At 38.2% G+C, this 19,467-nt stretch overlaps 1 protein-coding gene across 12 annotated transcripts in view; it reads right to left on the bottom strand.

Moving 5' to 3' along the window:
* The window catches only part of Sp100 (SP100 nuclear body protein), a 76,372-nt gene that overhangs the window by 17,646 nt on the left and 39,259 nt on the right, over positions 1–19,467 (bottom strand). For 11 of the 12 annotated variants that reach the window (XR_002390301.2, XR_002390302.2, XR_015450562.1 and 8 more), the window contains 10 exons: positions 15,435–15,578; positions 14,675–14,758; positions 12,875–12,955; positions 11,968–12,012; positions 10,745–10,846; positions 9,553–9,606; positions 8,743–8,814; positions 5,573–5,686; positions 4,626–4,679; positions 344–388 (listed from right to left, as the gene is read on the bottom strand). Coding sequence is in view for 7 of the 12 variants with exons in the window: in XM_021247062.2 (XP_021102721.1) it covers positions 344–388; positions 4,626–4,679; positions 5,573–5,686; positions 8,743–8,814; positions 9,553–9,606; positions 10,745–10,846; positions 11,968–12,012; positions 12,875–12,955; positions 14,675–14,758; positions 15,435–15,578 (795 nt within the window). In the remaining 5 variants the exon portion in view is untranslated. The remainder of the gene's footprint in view (positions 1–343; positions 389–4,625; positions 4,680–5,572; positions 5,687–8,742; positions 8,815–9,552; positions 9,607–10,744; positions 10,847–11,967; positions 12,013–12,874; positions 12,956–14,674; positions 14,759–15,434; positions 15,579–19,467) is intronic. The other variant, XM_004868035.4, reaches the window with a different exon arrangement.

Raw genomic sequence — 19,467 nt, 5'->3', positions numbered from 1 at the left:
ATGTGAGCAGAATATTTCTGCTGAAGAAATGAATGGTTGATTCTTCTGTCCATTTCCCTCACCCCCACCAGCCGCACATTAGCCTGGCAGGACCCAGAAATGGCAACCACGTGTCAAGGAAGGCAGGTTCTTCCTATTACATCTGCACTGTTGCATGAAAGAGATGAGAACTGTTTGGTTTAAGCCCGTATTTTGGGATCTCCTTGTTACATGATGCACCACAGTATCCATTAGTTTGTTTCCTGGCCTGTAGGAGATGTTGGAGCCACAGCGGTGTGAGAGCTAGAGAGAAGATCAGGACCATGGCAAGCTAAACAGAGCAGGTCCTCACATTGCTTCTTACCTTTTTGGAGGGGGTTTATTTTACATGTATGTCTTTCCTTTTTCCCTTCAAACAGAAAAGAAAGAAAAGAGTCTCTTAAAATTATAAAAGAATTACAAACTTTATATTTTATTTTATTTTATTTTATTTTTTTGCTACTGGGAATTGAACCCAGGGCCTCATGCTTGCCAGGCAGGTGCTGTGCTGCTGAGCTACATCCCTGGCCCCAAGCTTTATATTTTAATAGCCTGTTAGGATTTTATTTTCAAGTCTTCTAGTATTTTGTTAAGTTTTCATTCTACTTCATTTCTGTGGGCCTTAATTCCTAGCTAGAAACATCTTGTCTTGGTTATCATCTCATGGAAAAATAACCACACAAACCCAACACTCACACAATGCCCATTATTTGCGCTACACCTTTACATATTTGCATGAGATTTTCCCATTCACAAGACAGGAAATTGAAAAAAATCACTGAAATCAGGCAGAGGCTGATCTCAGAAGAGGGAGTGTTGAGGAGTTTAAGCAGTCAGAACTCTCAGTACTCAGCAGGGTGCTTCCTGCAATTCCGAGGCATGCCTTGGAAAGCTAAAGCTTTCGTCTATATTTCTAACAAGAAGTTAAGAAGTACGTGGAAGAAAAACAAACCCATTAGAGGAATGAAGCCAAATTTAAGAGGAGAGTGTTTTCACCTGATAATCTAGAAATGATGTCACAATAACAACAACAACAAACGTAACAACAACCACAACAAAGTGCAGGGAAGGATGAACTGTGGGTGGTAGAGCAAGTTCTTTACGCATTTTAGAGCTGGAGTCAAACAATATTATTTTGACAACTCCAGGAGTAAATGTGAAGCACTTCCAGTAGCTGAAACATAATGTTAATGTCATGGCTCAAAAATACAATAGGGGAAAAAATCCAGTGAACACACATTGATTTCAGAAATTTGGGTAAACTAACGGGTGCCATCTCAATGGTGGTAGAATTACTATCTCTATTTTTAGGGTAATTCCAAGAATAATGACTAGAACAAAAAGGCACCTGCTTAGATATGGACCCCATAGGCTCTTACCATTGCCAATGCAGGAATGGGCAAGGGCTCAGCTGTTGATCCCTTTCAGACATTGCCGCAGGGCTGGGGGTGGAGTGGCGGAGACACAGAGAGCGCGCCCCCTGACCCGGGCAGCACAGTTTTTGGGCGGCTTTATTGGCCAAAAGGAAAATTATATTGTAACAATATACTCCATTTTAACAAGGCAAAGATTCGAGTACATTGAAATACAAGTGGTTTTCGCTATAAGTCATTTTACTTTTCTATTTAAATAGGTTAACATATTTAGATATGACAGAGGGTGGCAAAGTGATATATATAAATATGATATGTATGATATGTGATATATATTAAAATATATATTATATATATATTAGAATATAAGCTCCTAGTAGACTAAGTTTGATGAGACTTTATTCACTTCTTTATCCCTACTGAGCTGTTTAGGAAATAAATTTTGAATAAATGAAAAATAGAGTATCTAAAAAGGAAACAATAAATACGAGATATCTCATGTTCATGACTATGAACACTCAATATTTTAGAGATATCAGTTCTCTCCCAATTTATTCTATTCAATTTCAATAAAAATCCAACAGGGTTTTCATGAGTTGGCAAAATGATATTAAAATTCACAAGGATGAGAAAATGGCCATGACAACAAAATTGAAAAAGGAAAGTGAATGAGACAATATTATGAAATTATCATGGTTCACATGTACTCAGGCTTGGTATGTGTTGGTGCAGAATAGACCAACGAATCAGGCTAGAAAGCCCAGAAGCAGTCCCACATCTATCTATTTGTTTATCTATCTCCCTTCCATTCCACCAAATTATCTCTTATTCCAGTAATGATGGACTCCAGTAGGCCCATTTGTCCATCAACCCTGAACAGGTACTTGAAGGAAGACTGACCGACTGTCTGCCGCCTTCGTCGTAGATGGTCTGATTCATGAGGAAAAGAAGTTGTGCAAGGACTGGTAGTGTGAAATGAGTACATAGATCAATAAAAAAAGAAGTGTGATGAGACCCACAAGGGTGGGGTCTGGTAAGTGGGAGGTACATAAAGAAAAGTCATCAGTATTTGGAGAAAAAAGGAAAAAAATGTAAAAGCATTTTAATGAGGCTAAGGATAAGTAGCCTATAAGTAGCAGGAATGACTGTAAAGTATCATAAAGGTGTAGTCTTTAAAAAGTTATCATAAATATTGAAATAATTGTTCACATTTTGTTTTTAGGTGAAATCAAGGAAGGGAATATGAAAATAAAAAGTTAAAGAGTCTCAATCTGGTTCAAATTAAAGCAGAAAGGATGAGGTGCTATAGTAGAAAAAAACTATATACATTTTGTTTCACCAGTTTTTGATTAAATCTATTTCACCCCTTTCTCTATTTCTGCCAATAAAATTGAGCTCTATGGGTCTGCTCTTCTTAGAAAGCTAACTAATGAAATTCCAGGGACTAGATTTTTTTTAAATGCTAAGTCTTCCTAACAAAGGAATCACAGAAAGAGATGAAGGAAAAGTCTCTTCAATACATCACTGTGGAAGGAGAAAGAGAATTCTGCACTATAAAACTAATTAAGAGGGTCTAATTTAATGAAGTATTAGATTGAGAAATTTTATAAGAAGCTATGTCTTATTCTTTAGTAAAATATAGAGACATATCTATTTATAATCATTACCAATTTTTCTACTCTCTAAATTTATAATTGGAAGTTATTTGAAGATGATCTTGTAATACTTCTCCAAATTAGAAATGATTGCCACTTCTCATAAACCAATTTCCAAGGAAACTTGTAGTTCTGGCTGATAATCTTACTTGATAAGTTTTGGCCATAATATTTTAAGTTACACCTGGTTTCCTAAACTGTATAAATGCTTGTCAGATTTTACATTCAATCAGTAGCATGCTGGTCCCCTCACATGTAATTAGGCAATAAAATGACCCAATATTTCCTGTTAAATAAAAATTTTGAGAGCTTTATCTCATTTAAACTCACTCTAGTTACTAAGTAGTAGAAAAAAGATGTTCATGGTAACATACAGATTTATACAATATTTGAAACTATTCAAAAAGTGCACGAGTTATACAAAGAAAATTCCTAGTGGGAGAACATTAGATGAAACATGGATAAATAAGTAAACATCTCTGTTCCCCAATTAATCTGATAATTCAATGGATTTGGAATCAGATGTTCCATAGCACTTGGGAAGGGGGTGGGGAGAGAGCTTCTTGAATTTATCCTAAAATTCGTCCTCAGTAAGTCATCAGGATTATTCCATCTCTGAGCCTTTCTCTTCTTCAGTTCCTTCAGTTGCAAAAGAAAAACTAATATACTAATAGGCAAAGTCGCTGCATGATCCAAGTGGCAACTTAAATCCTGATGCAATAGCATCAGGAATATTTTTTAAATTCCCATCTCACATATACAAAAAGAGACAAATCCCTTGTGGATGATAGGTGTAAACATTTAAAGTGACCAGATACTTCACAAACATTCTATAATCAAATACAGAACGGTAATTTTTAAGGCTTGAGGTAGAAATAGCTGTTGTAAATATGAAAGGAAGCTCAGGAACCAGCGAGAAAATGGCTGCCAAATTTGACTACGGAAAAATGTAAAAATTCGTTAGGACAACAGACTCTCTAGGACACAAACTATGAGCAACACACATGACCCAGATTTAATGTGTGCACCATAAAAGCATCCCTAACGTTATCATAGTGAGAAAGAGATGATCTGATCGTCCCAACAGGAAACACTGATATCATCCAACAACAAAGACTTCTAGGAAGAAGCAAAACAAATGGCCAAAAACAAAAGTTCCTGCCACAATGAAAATGAAAATAACGTATATTAAAGCAGCACTGAAATAACATTTTTAATAATTCAACTAAAAGAGTAAAACGTTTATTGTTTTGCTATAGTACACTAGTTTAATAATTTAAATATACGTGTACAGAAAGCATGTATATCAAATTACCTTATTCAAATAAATAAAACTATATCCCAAAATATATTTATACATGCACAGATGTATTCTTAAAAGACCAATGACTATAGAAAACAAATTTTTAAATCAGGATAAAAAACATCATGAAGGTAAAAGCATTTTGAAAACAATAAGTTGTTACTTTAAAAGGCATTCATTTTTGTCATACAAAAAGTACAGAAAAGTGACGATAAATCTCTGCATTAAAAAATAGTTCACTTGTAACATAAACATCAAATTCTTATTTGTTCTTACTTCTTTTCCCAATGTCTTTTCCCAAAGTAGAATTGTTTCCCACATCCACAGCATCTAGAAAGTGACAGGTGGTGATCAGAGAACTGGAACTTATAAATCAAAGTTACAAATATTATCATAGTATCATTTCTTTGACTCCCTTCTGGAAAGTGACAGGTACAGAATTGATGCCTAAGGTCTTCCATTAGTTCTCCAAGACTTTGGGAAATCTCTTAATTATTCCTGTGTACAGTTTCCTCCTTTATGTAACAGTAAGAGCAACAGTTATCTTGTGCAGGGTTTACATTTTTATGAAGATTAAGACATTTGCAAAAATTAATAGAAAATCACTACATAAATCAATTATATATCAGAGAATATCTTTTACTTTTAGTTATCTGGGGTATTTTTCTTGACAGGTACCAGGGCCGTTTCTATTTCTAGGCCTTTCTAAGGTTGTGACAAAGTGACAGCACCATCTGCCAGATCTACCAACTCAAGAACACGGCTTTTTTTTTTGTTTCACAGAGAAGGGTAGAAATCATATAAATCCAACACTTTAGTATTGATGTGCTAATATAACAAGTAAGACACTGCCATTTTTACCAGTGTATTTGTATGACAGCATCCACTTCTAACCAGCAGAGCTGATCTTAAACATAACTTTCCATTGAGCGCTTGGTTCTCTGTGGTTCTCAGAAGGGTTGGGTCAAGTAAATACAGAGAACAGGCTTCTGGATTGGACTTGTTCTTGTCACCATGTTCTCACGGTCAAGTAAAACAAGAAATGAGAAGTCTGACTTCAGATTCCTAATATCCCAGAGCCTGGGAGCCCGAGGGCCCATTTCCTGTTGGTGAACCAGAGTCTGTCTGATGTTCCCCCTGAACTCTGAGCACCTGCTATAGTAATACCCAGTGTCAGTGGTATTAATGAGCCTCCTCCATCCCAAGATCCTTGGGCACCTTACCCATCGTGTAAGATGCTCTCCCACTTTCCATCCTTGTATCTTGGCCTCCTGGCACACATTCCGAGGAACACATGACACAGGAACATTTATTTCCAGGTCCTTGCAGCTCTGCTCCTAAATTGTGATTTGTAGATGTTCATTTGTGTCCCCTCCCGTCTAAAGATTCTTCTTTCTCCCAACATTAGTGACTCCCTCCTCCCCACTCCTACATCAAAGGGTGGCTCTACCTCTGAAATCTCTCTTTCATCATTCCTCCCTATGTGTAAGTCCTCTCCCTTCATAGGTGATGCTGAGAATTTCCACTTGCAAGAAAGTGCTAATTGATAGTGTGTTTTAGAAATAAAGAACAGTGGAGGAACAAAGACTGGTTTTAGGGTGAAAAGATGATGCGTACACTTTTGGAAGCATTCAATCTGGAGTTTGAAGGTCTCCAGAGACATTTAAGTGGCATCTAAGACCTTCAGGACCTCGGACAGAGGCTTCCTGGCTGTTTACAAGGCAGGCTGGAGATGTGTTAGGAGCCATTAGGCTGCTGATGGTGATTGAAGCCATAGGAGTGGGTGAAATGCTTAGGTGGGTTTCGTGTAATCTGGGTGAGTGCTGGGGCCCCTTAAATACCCGAGAACACTTTTCTTTGAAAACTCACTGCTACTGTGAGGTACACCTCTCATCAAGTTGCTTTGTTTCATGTCCATCTCAGATCCAGCAATCTCTCTAATTCTTCCCTCTTTACACTGCATCCCCCTCAGTATTTTTCTCTTCTTTTCACACTTAATCTACATAGTTTCCATTATGCCTCATCTTTCATGCCTCTCCTTTGTCACCTTCTGTATATATATCTCATTCCGCTGATTTTTCTACATTCATATTTCTAGCTCTAGTTTTATTACTGAGGCAACCTTCTTATTGATCGTTTAGCTGTTTTTACAGTGTCAGTCCTTGTCTTTAAACCCATTTCTTTCATCTATATCCAGTTCCACTTCACAGATTACTACTGTCATTATCATCAAATGCCAGCTCTTTTGACAATGACTACACAGCCAGCTCTATTATCTTTGCCAGTTCCCTGGGAGCTTTCTATGTTGCAAGCCCATCACAGACTTTGTTTCCATGTTTCTGGTATAATTTCTGAGAAGAAACTTGGAAATCATCCCCTTTCTCCTCCAAACTCCCACTCTGGTATACTTGGATCTGTGTCCATTTAGGAAAACTCAAAACTTATTCAGATAATCTTCTCATTTAATAACCAAGCCTACCTTTCCCATTCTTACTCCTTATGTTATTCATTCAAGGTCACCCCCTCCATCCAGGGGCCCCACTCTTCTTTTTCATTTGCCCCCACAAACCTGTAGAAAGCAGTTAAGAATCTAGGGACAGGTGTGTGTGTGTGTGTGTGTGTGTGTGTGTGTGTGTGTGTGTGCATGTTTGGGGGGGAGAGATAAAGAAGTTTTTCCTGCATGTGCAAAGGAAAACAAAAATGATTAATAGTATCATAATTGGCTTTTCCACCACATGCTAATTGGCCTAATTCCTTCTGACTCTCTTCTTCTATTCATTTGAAGATCTTAGATTGACAAGACACTGATGAGAAATAAGGAAATAACAGTCTATAGACTATAGAGGTGACCAGGAAACACAACTCAACATAGTTATGTGAACTATGTGGGACGCTCAACTGAGCTTAGAAAACAACACACCTACTCAGTGACCACCTCATATCTAACAGAGATTTAGTCTCTTTTTCTATGTGGCTACACTTCATTCTCCTTTTCAGTTCGCGCCCACTGCCCTGCCTTTATACTTTTCTAACTCTGTCTCTTTGGCAGTTACCTGTATTGTTTTTTCAGCAATGCTCTTAATCTGCCCTTGTTTCTCTATTAATCCTTTCTGGATTTATCCTTTTAGCTACTTTGTATACAAAATAGTCCTTTTCCTACCCTGTCTCTCTGTGACTTTCATCTTTCCCTCTCTATTGAAATGCATCTCTATCTATATATATCTATATATATATCATCTATATATCTATATATATATCGAGAGAGAGAGAGGGAGGGAGGGAGGCTGCTAAAAAAAAGTCTGTACACTTCAGCAGTCACTGCACTAATAAATGTCTGGAAGTGAATGGCCATCACTTTGAGCACCTTTTATAATTGCAGAGGTAATTTGTATTAATCTGATAATATCTCAATAAATTTAGTATTAAAATATTTATGCAAATTTTCTTTTCCTGATGTATACATTTTTTTTGCCAGGCTCTGTATATTACACATATATTTTTATATTTTACACATACCTATATATGTATATATTATACATTATATGTACATAATGTGTATATAAACACACACATATGCATGTTACACATATATTTTATGCAACTTATTATATATACTATTTGTTTTTGTTGTTAAATAAGCTTTTTTTCTTGAATCAGGTACTGATGCACTTCCCTGTGAGTATTTTGGGTCTCTTTTACCACCTCTTTCAACTCTGATCATGTTGCATTAGGTCTTTTCTTCTCGTTTGTTACATATAATAGTCATTCACTGTGAGACACTTGGATTGCTAGTGCCTATTGTTCCTTTATGTTTCGGACCCTTACAGGTGTGTACATCTATTTCCTTAACCCAAAATGAGCCCTGCAAGAGTTAGCCTGCTTAAGTCTTAAGGGTTTTGTGATGACAGAATATTTTTCAAAGCACACTGAAGTAGCAAAATACAATCCAATTACACTGTGAAGGACATTTGTCAAAAACTATACTAACATTTGAGAGTGATTGATCCAAAGTTTTTATTTCTATCTATAATTACATAGCAGGACCAGTTGTCTTTTGAGGTTTCTACAATTACAAGTGACAAATGACCATTATATCAATAGAAATCTAGGATCCTTGTGTTACCAGGCATGACAGTGGTTATTAAAAAAGATAACATCATCTTGTCATTTATTTCTTCTATAATAACAATATATAATTACAAACATTTAGCAAGACTCAGCTTGGTAACATGAGTTTATAATTTTCTGCCTCCTTCCATTTTCTAAAGTTATGAGAAGGAGTTCCCAGGATTAACTGGATACAAGGCAGTCAAGGTGCTCAGAAATACAGTTGCTTTTAGTTCAGATTCCTGACATCCTGCAGGCCAAGGCTTGGCATCCTAATCTTCTTTACCTGATCCACTTCTTAGGGTTTCTGGATGCTCTTCTCTGTGATTCAGTTCGGAAGAGCCACCACTATTGAGCCCTGAAAAAAGATGGAAAATACTAATGTTCTTAGGTCTTAGGAATGAATCCAGCAGAGAACTGCTTAAAAGGAAATCGGAAAAGGGAAGCTTGTGTGGGAGGATTAGGAATATCCTACCACCAGCCACCTTCTGGCTTTATCTGATCCACTGGTCAAGGTTGTTCCAGGAACCATCCCAAGACTGGGGCTGAAAACCACTTTGCCATGGACTCTCCCTTTTGTCATCATTTCTTATATTTCTCACCCTTTCCACTTGTTTGCATACATTTCTGCTTCTACCTCTTTTATCTCCAGGGGGACATGGAAGCCACATTTAAAAGGTATCAGCACCTCCCCCAGCTGAGCCCTAAATGTTTGTGCTGAGCAGAGCACATTCTCCACTTGGGAACTGTTTCATCCTCTTTCTATGGATGAAAAATAAACTTGTATTGTGCTTGTGCCAGTGTACACTTTGAGGCCTGTACGTTATACCAATTAGCCCAACCCAACTAATTCAAAATGTATAATGTGAATCACCTAACATCCTAACAAATTTATCTTGTTATTTCAAAGGATATTAAAAATTTTCTGAATGAGGCTTTTGTAGCAAAGGGAAGTATTTGTTACATTTAGAGTGTTTTTTTGTTTTTGTTTTTGGTACCAGGGATTAAACTCAGGATCTTGCTCTTGTGAGGCAGGTGGCAGCACCACTGAGCTAAATCCCCAGCCCCAACACCTAGAGTTTTTAATTGGCCTTACATCTTTTCCAATTGTATGTTCCCCACGTAGATGGTTTTCCAGTATGCACAGGCTCTAGAAAGAAAAGAAAGATAAAGCCAGTGATCTATAACTACAAGTGTTATAAATTTTATGACTACTTACATTGTAGACAGGATTTGGACTACGAAGATGCTATGACGATTAATTCTCTTTTCATCTTAAGAACAGAATCTCCACCAAATGGGACAGACACCCAAAATTATTTAGCCCTAACTGCAAAAATCAAAGGCATTTTGAAACCAATCTGCTTTTGTAGGTTGCAATGAACTAGTTCAGCAGTGAATCTGGACTTGTATTGCCATGAGTCCCTGTAAAATATGATCACATTTGGTGTGAATATTCATACGACTTTCTGCAGAAACATTAAGGCAGTACATTTAAGAATGGGATTCTGCCCCTAGATTCTATTGGAGGTGTTTGTAATATAGATTACAAACCACATTGTCCTTCTAAAATAATAAAGCATTTTTGAATTCTAAAATATGCCTGATTTCAGAGGTTTTGAACAAAGGATCAGAAATGTTTGCTGAGTCCAGGGGGTTAGTTCTGCTTCTTCCAGTAACTTTCTACATGTAATGTGTAAAAAAGCCTTAATGGTTTAAGTGCTGACATCTCCCAGTCTATGAAATAGGAGGAGCAACATTTATTTTGCCTTCTTTTTGGTTGCTCTAATGATCAATGGAGACCTTATTTGCAAAAAACATTTTCAATTATCATTATTGGCCAATGTCGTGTTGGCTATCATCTGTCAAAAGCTATGCGTTTAATGATGATAACCAAAAGGCTTTATGTCAATAATTACAGAGTAGCCAGGGTCTTTTGAATTTTAAACAAGTTTGTAACAAAACCAAGAAATAGCAAAGGATGCCTTCTTTTTCTCTACAAAAGTACATGATGGGCATACCTGGAAATCATGCTGTCAACCCAATACTTTGGGGTTGATAGGTTATGTGATAAAAGGTGCATTGTCATTCAACTGCAGTCATCTTGTTAAGCCTGGATTTATAAATTATTTGCATTTTTCAAACTATCTAGAGGAGGTAAATGCACAGAACAAGCTCCCAAGACTGCCTGGACTATGTTGCAGCGTGTGCATAGAGTAAATTGAGCAGAGAACGTGAGCTCTGAACTTGGACCCTGGTGTCCTGGAGCGGGGGAGGTCAGGCCTTACCTGTTGTACTCGGCCCACTTCTCCATTCTGAGCTGCAGAAGTCGATTTGGGGGAGTGTCTCTTCCTCACTGGATTCTGAAGAGTTGTGGACATGTTCTCTCCCTGCAGAAAGGACCAAATGTCCCCGGGGGGTTTCAGTGTGTGACAAGAAAACCAAGACAGGAGAAGAACGTTCTGTACAATGAGACCTAGGGAAAACTTAAAAAGGCTGGCATTCCAGGGCAAGCATGCCCTCCCTCCGACCACTGTGATCTATCTACCTTTCAAATTCATGTGACCTGTAGGTTAATATTTCATCCCTCATTGTCATCTGAGCTTGAGGTTGAGAAGGTTTCATCCTCAGTGGGCATCACAGTTTTGTCTTAGCCCTCTGTCTTCTTTGTGTTATCTTTTTTCTTTTATTTGTCCTTTTAAGGATCTGTTGTTGGTTTTGTATCAGTATTTGTATGTATTTATAGCTTTGTTTCTTCTCAGGGCAATCATAGAAATTTGGTATCAAAGAAGATGTATCTTCTACTTGACTATAAGGATCACTCCTCTCTCCCATATAAACATTAAGAAAAAACTTAAACTTCTATTTAAAAAATTAAAAAAAATTTTACTATGTTTGAATCATTGACTTCTTTGGAATCATATTTTACAGCAGTTTATTCTACCTAACTAATATAAAAAGTTAACATTTAAATCATCTAAAATTAAACCAAATTTGTATTTTAGTTTGAAGGCCATAACAAAGAATTAGAATTAATCTCTTGTAGGAAGTATGGTTCATTGATGTCTTAGTTACTTTTCTTTTGTTACTGAAGCAAAATACCTGATACCCAAAGTTAAAGGCAGAAAGGTTTATTTAGCTCACAGTTTGCAGAGGTTTCAGTTCATAATCAGCTGGCTCCAAGGCAGGGTAGCTTGGCAGATGGGCATTTCAGAGGAGAATCCGTTCATGGCAAGCAGAAGACAGAAAAGCAAGCATGCAAACAAGCAAGCAAGTGACAACTACAATTCTTTCTATCCCTTATATTTTATCCAGGCTACTTAGGGTGGATAGCACTCACACTCTTAATCCTAGAGCCCTTAAGCCTAGCATTGCACTATGAATCAATCCCAGTGTCACAAAATCTAGATCCAGCCACCCCTGAAAAGGCCCCACTCATGACTGCATGAGGCTTTGGGGGGGGTACAGCTAGGCATAAGCCATAACAATTGATAACCATATTTTCTTTCACCTCTTTTCAGAGGGCTTTTTCTGAATGTTCTGAAATCCATAGGCTCTGTAAAGAAAAAGGGAGGAAAAAAAAAAAGGAGAGAAAATCATTATTTGCATACAAAAGACAAGTGTTATGATAACTCACATAGCAAATGGGCTTGCAATCCTAACCAAGTTTTCATGAACATTTTACTTTCTTCCCTTCCGTTCAATCTGGTTCTGTAGGTCCAAAGTCATAAGGTTGGGATCCAACCTGGCTTTAAAAAAATTCTTTATGTAAATTTGTAAATGACTCTTAACCATTCCTAGTTCCATTTTTTTCATCTATATAGTAGGGATAACCTAGTTAACATACCTCCCTGTACAGGTTTTTGTGATGACAATATGAAGATTTATTTACAAAAGTCCAATAAAAATAACAATGTATGCCAACCATGCAACTATAATTTAGATTTGAATGTAGTTGAGCTGAAGTCATTTTTATCCAATCAAAAATTAAATAGCAGCACAAATTATTCTTTGAAGACTTTAAACTTGTGACTAAAGATAATATTGATGAATAGAGAAATACTGTGCTTACTATGACCTATAAAAGGTAAAGGGGTATAGTGAATAAGTACATTGTTTCAGTTCTTTAGTATTAATAGATTGTGTAGTAAAAAAGACTAATTTTATTAGCATATTTTTGCTATGTTTTCATGATATCTATTAGTTGGACTCATCCAGCCAAACAACAGTTTGTAATGCCTTCTTGACATGTTTCATTTTCCAATAACTTAGGGAGGTTAAATGCAGAAAAGTTTTCCCCAGAAGTTCGAGAATCAAAGTGTATAGGGAATGCTCAGAATACAGTTCATCAGGAGCAGAGGTCTAGATTCGGACTCCAATATTCTGTATCCTGGGAGTTGCAATTCTGACATTCTTACTTGGTGTGCTCTGACGTGAGCAACTGGCTTCTTGGGTTTCCTCTTCCTCACTTGATTCTAATGGGTCATGGTCACTGATCACTGAATAAAGGAATACAGACAGTTAAAATATAAATGATTTAGAAAGCAAAATGAAAGAGCCGCGTTAAGATGCAAAGAGGTAGACCTTGTAGAGATGGGAAAAGGATCTGGGAGAGGAAAGACAGGGGAAGGTGGGGGAGGAGGGGGAATAAGGACGATCAGGATGTGATGTGGATACGTATCAGTCCCCCAAGCTGACTGTAATCACTATGTATCTCAAACGTACACTAATAAAAAAAATTTTTTTAAACAAAAGTAAAATTCCTTAGAAGTTTCAGTTATGACCAAGGAACCAATTCAGTATGAAATTCCCTAACAGGAAAACTTGGAAAAACCTTGAAAACCCACGCCTTTCTAAATCACCTGCTGGTTGGTTATTGACATTCCATTCTTGTCCCCAGAGGTGGAGACAATTCACTGGCAAGGGACATCTTTGCTTTGCTTGGCCCTTTCTCCCTGTACCTGTCCCTTTTACTTCTTACCCTTTCTACTTCTCATTCCACAATTCCATCCTCTCTGCCTCTGTTCTTCTCGCAGATGACCTTGAAATCTTATGTTAAAGAGGAGCCACTTCTGCCCCTAACAGTGCCTCGTTGAACCTTGTACAAGGCTGAGCATAATCTTTTGTGTTTGAGCTGTAGACATAATTGGGGACAAATTTTTTGGAGTGGTTTTCTTACACTGAGGTAAATGTATACACTGTCTAAAAACAGAAGCAAATTTACATTTTCCTTTAGACACTGTCTAAACAATTGGAATGAAGGCTCTATTTTACATATTATTCTTTTATAACTTCAAGACTAGGTAACATTTTCATTTGCTCCTAGGTCTTAGTGTGTTTTTCCTAAAGAGTCATGTCTCTAAAATCCTCTGGATCTAGAAAATAAAAAGGGAAAACAAATCACCAATTTGTACATTACAAAGTTTTAAATTTTATAACAACTCTCGCTGTAGAGAGGACTGAGAAAACACATTTTGATAAGCACGTCTTTCTCACATTTTACAAAGCAAGTAACTCAGAATCCAGGGTGCTATACTTTTTTTTTTTCTCTAATTCTTCCTGAAATTTTGGAGAAGAGTTTTAAATATTTCTGTGATGATGTTTTCTCATCTAGGAAACTACAGTGTCTACCCTGCTTTACAAACCTTTAAGGACTTGTAAAGAAAAAAATAACAAATTATTTGCAAAAGTCTTTTAAAAAAAATCACTCCATGTGCCATTACTTGCTAAAAAATGTTGTTAAAAACAATACTTTGGGTTCCAGAATACTTTATCTCAAATCTTTATTTCTACTAACATTAGATAGTTGAACAAACTTCTTTTTGACACAACCTGAAGTTTGTGGCCAGATAACATTATGATCTTCCAACAAAGGATTATTTAGCTTTCTGTTCTCTATAGAAATCATTGAATAAGTCTATCACTTCATAGCATGGCAACTAATTAGTGTAAAAAACCCAAACTCATTATTTTGCTAGCCTATACCAACTATATAATCAATGCACATACAAACTGAATTATTAGTAACATTAATCCCTCAAAATAAATGTGTGATAATTTCTCAAGTTCCTGCATTGCCTAAAATGGTTAAATAAAATCAACGTTGAGAATAGGGTTCTGGGATAAACCAGACCTCTCATACACAATGGGTCAGAGTAAAACAGCAGCTCTGAATCCACAGTTCCACTGCCCGTGTCCTGCCCTCCAGCCTTCCTCACCGGGTTCACTTCTCAGGGCTGAGGTGGAGGCTTTGGGGGGCTCATCTTCGTCACTGAGGTCTTCAGAGTCGTCACTGCTGATGACTGTACAAAGGAGTAAATCCCTCTAAGAGTCTCGGGGTGACCAGGGGACTCATGCAGCTTGGAATCCCACAGCAAGAGCAGCAGGAAGCTAAGTGGGGTCAAAGTCTGGGACCCGTCCTCGAAGGTGAAGACTGGTACCGGGCCTGACCTCAAAGCTGAGAAGACCCAGCCCACAGATACCCTGACCTCCTCCCTCATGCTACTTCTTACTTTCCCTGCTGTCACCTGACCTGTTTCTTTGGTTCTCACTTTACTTCATGTTCTTCTTGCTCCTTCCCGTTATCCCTGCTTCCACCCCTGCGTGTCTGCTGACTGCCTCTCCTTACACCTCTTTGCCTTGATGTGATTTTCTCCTCTCCTCTCATGAACACCGTGGTTCCTTGATTTCCCCCTCTCTTTTCTTTAACTCCTGCCTCTTGCCCTCTTCCCTTCCTTTAGAAAGAGCCTTTCTGACATGGATCATTTTTATCACCTCCACTTCTGCCTTTCGGATTTCCCCCAATTTCTCAGAACTTTCTTATGCTGAGCTAAATGCTCACTTCAGCTTACACAGGCGCTGGCCTCCTCCCTTTCCTGTCTCTGTCGCAGGCCTTGCTGGATGCTGACCACATACCTGAGACCCTTTCCTGGGGGCCTATTCCCTGGGAAGAGTTCCAAGCCCTTTGCTCAGCCATACCTATTATGTCAGGGGGCCGGGCAGGTTTAGCCCTGCGTTGGGCTCGTTGCTCATCTTCTGAGTAGAATGGCTTTTCCTTCTTTATATCCACCAGAAGCACAGAACAGGAGCTAACTTGGATTCCTTGGCTGTGCAGCTCTGTCCCTGGGGAGAATTGTAATGAAGAAAGAACATTTGTCTCACTCACCTGAGGCTGTTTAGTAATCCCCTTCGTGCTTCTCACGGTTGAGAATGAAGCCTCGCCCTGATGCCTCTTTCCTTTCTACTGCTTAGTTCTGTCCTTTCCTTTGTGCCTCTATTAGTGCTGTTTTATTTTCATCTTTTCCTTTACTTATTGTTCTGCTCCTTTGAGTGATAATTTTTGTTTTCTCAAAAATAAAAATCATGGCCACAATATAATATACATAGATAAGAGTGGGTTTTCAATGATCACAAAGTAAGCAATGCTGCTTTGGTCAAGAGGAAGATTATCAAAACTCTAGAAGTCTCTAGAAGTCTCTTACTGACACCTCCCACTAATGGAACTCATTGTCCTTCTCAAAGTTGACCCCCATCTTGATTTCCAACATGTACATCCATTGAATTTTATGTAATTTATAGAAATCGAATCATTTTCTCCCCACCCCATGGTGACAGAAACATGTTTGCAAGAGTCATCTGTGTTCATTTTGTGTAACTATTTTCATAACTGTATAGTATTCCATCACAGAAATAAGCCATAAATGTATTTATCCAAATGTGTCATTTTACGTGTTTGCCTTTTCAGAACAATGTTACTATGAACATTCTTTCCTATGGGTTTCAATGAACATAATATGCATTTCTGATAGTTTCTGCTTAAGAATGTAATTTCTGAGTTCTACTGTGTGAACATTTTTAACTTAAAAAGATTACAACAAACTGCATAAGCATATGTAGAGGTAGAGATGTAGGAGAGAGAGCTTTACAACTAAATGCAGTTTGGTGTGGCATTGGGAGGTAAATAAGCCAATAGATTTTGGGAGAGTTTGTTACACTGCACAAGGCATGCCTGAGGCTGCCTCTGAGTAAGGATGTCCTTCAGACCCTTGAATGAAGGTCTTTGTGAGAAATCAGCTCAAAGGACAGGTCTGGGCTGGAATAAGGATGAATAAGGATTTCTTTCAGACCCCTGAATGAAGGCCTTCGGGAGAAATCAGCTCAAAGGACAGGTCTGGGCTGGAGATGTGTGTTTGGGAGTCAACAGTTCCCAGATGGTGCCTGAGGTTTGGAGAGACGAGATGCCTCAGGGGAGCTGTGGGAATCCCAGAGGCTCATGGGGGCCATGTGATATACTGTGACTGTTGACTCAGATCAAACCGTGTCTTGATTCATCTTCTCTCACACAGCCTGCTCTCTACCTCAGTTCCATTCACTCTCCTTCAACTGGTTCTCTCCTTGTTTCCTTTGTGCTTTCTCCCATTTCATCCTATTCCTTGGCATTCATTTTCCTTTATATATTTCTCTGCTCATTCTCTTTTTCTCTACATTTTAAAAGACCATTGTATCTCAGGGCCAGGAGTAGGGCTGCACTTTGGGCACAAGAATTAAGGAAATGCTCAATCTCTGGGGCTGAGAGCAAGGCCCTCTGTGGGTCCCCCTGCTACACTTAGCGCCCGCTGTGCTGTCTCCTCCCTACCCCATGTGCCAAGTGGTCCATCTCTGTTATGTTTTCTACCTGTTTCTTGTTTGATTTTGTTTCTTAGTTGTTTTTTATTTGTATTAGTACGTATTTATAGCTCATAATGGTTACATTTCTCTTGAAGTGTTGATACATGTACACAACACATCTTAATTCTTTTTATGTCTTGGTCCCTTCCTCTCTCTCTTCTCTCTCCCCCCTTCTCCTGATCCCTTTCTCATTTGCTAAAGATCTATCTCTTTGTTTCCTATCATCTCTCTTTTATTTTACTCTAATGATTTATGCTTTTGGTTTCTCAAATAAAGAAACCATGTTGTATTTAAGCTTGGGTGTCTGATTTATTGCATTCCACACTATAGTCTCAAGGTGTATCCATTTTTTCTTAATTATCACTGTGACCCTAGCCTGCCTCTTTTATCATCACTCTTTGTCTTTCTGTGTTTGCCTCATTTCAAACATCCCAGTGATCAACAGCGTTCTCCCCTAGTGCACTGCCCACTGCACCAGAGTCTGTCCACCTACAGTTCTGTCCTGAAGGACTTTCCCTTGGGCTTCCTTCCTTGCAAATATGATGAGAAACACGAATGATTTCCATGTTACCACTTTAACTTCTGAAAAGCCAGTTTTAACACACTTCATGTCATCAACCACACAGGATGGAAATGTTCAGATTCCATGTTGATTTTCTAAAGTCTGTCTCACCCATATTCTTTGTTGTGTAGTGTTTTCTAGTTGACTTTTTCCATATTTTCTCTCTTTGCATTCTCTACCCAGGGGTACCCCCTCCATTAAAGAGAATAGCACCTTCTCTCCCCTACATCCCATAACTATGAAAAGCAACCAGAGACTGCAACAAAGATCATTTGTCTGGGTGTGTATGGGCAGTCAGTATGGGAGAACAAAGGAACATTTTTGCTCTCATAAAAAAGCAAAGACATAATAATTAGAAAATTTGGGAGGCACAGAGCAAGTTGGTGGAATAGGAATCTCCAGAGCTCATCTCCCTCCAGAAACACCAATCTGAACAACTACAAGTATGAAAATGCTTTCACAAGATTTAAGGGAACCAGGTGAGCAATGACGGCACCTAAATGTAACAAAGAAATAGAAAAAGATCCACTGAAGATGGCAGGAAGGAAAGTTTTACGTTCTCTGTGTCATTCCTTCCCTAATCTAGGCAGCAGAGCATGGAGAGAGAAACTCTTCACTTAGGAGAAGGAGAAGGAAGTGAGAGTAGACTTTGCTTTAGGCCCCAAAGCTGAGCAGGCCCTAATGGCCTCAGATTCAGGGCCAGTACCATGATCCAAGCCTCTAAGCCTTCCCTGTCCGTAGGCTGTATCCCATAGAACCCGGTCCTAGACAGCCAAAGACCTTACAAGAAAAGAAAATTACAAGGTCAATATCCCTGATGAGCACAGATGAAAAAAACCTCAACAAAATACCAGCAAACCAAATTCAACAGCACATTAAATGGACATTCCACCATGATCCAGTCAAATTTAACCAGAGACGCAAGGATGGCTCAACCTATGCAAATCTGTAGACATCACATACCATATTGGTATAATGAAGATAAAACAAATACAATGACCTCAACAGATGCAGAAAAGCATTGGATAAAATTCAATGTCCTTTCATGATAAAAACTCTCAGCAATTAGATAGTAAGGAATGTACCTCAATATATCAGTACCTGTAATATCATTATAGTACTGGGAGTTATAGCCAGAGCATTTAGGCAAGAGAAAGGAATAAAAGTGATTCAAATGGGAAAGGCGGAGGTATATTACCATTGCACGTGAGGGTCATATATGACAAACACAGTAAGCCTCACATTAAATGGTGGAAAGTTGAAAGCTTTCCCTTTAAGATCGAGACAAAGAGAAGGAGGCCCACTTTCACCATTTCGATTCAACATAGCTCTACAAATGGCCAATGGCTGCATGAAAAGGTGATCAACCTCACAGTTCATCGAGGATGTACAAACAAAACCGCAATGAGACCTCAGCCCCCATGTTAGAGTGGCTATTATCAAAAAGACAAAAGATAACAAGTGTTGGTATTGATGTAGAGAAAAGGGAACACTTGTACCATCCTAGTGAGAATATAAATTAGTAGAGCCATACTGGGGAACAGTATGGAGATTCCCAAACAGCTAAATGCTAAATGTAGAACAGGACTATGATTCAAGAGTCATATATATATATGTATATACCTAATGAATTAAATAGCAGGTCAAAAAGATGACTATAGGCTCACATCTATTACAGCATTATTCTCAAAACCCAAGTTATGAAGTCAACCCAATTATACATCACCAGATAAAGAAAATGTGGTATACATAGACAATGGAATAGTATTCAGCCTAAAAGTG

Source organism: Heterocephalus glaber, unplaced genomic scaffold, assembly GCF_053883595.1.
Source record: "Heterocephalus glaber isolate CG9 unplaced genomic scaffold, H.glaber_assembly_v1.0 deba00001004, whole genome shotgun sequence".
Lineage (NCBI taxonomy): Eukaryota > Metazoa > Chordata > Mammalia > Rodentia > Bathyergidae > Heterocephalus > Heterocephalus glaber.
This window is presented reverse-complemented; position numbering and strand designations above follow the sequence as displayed.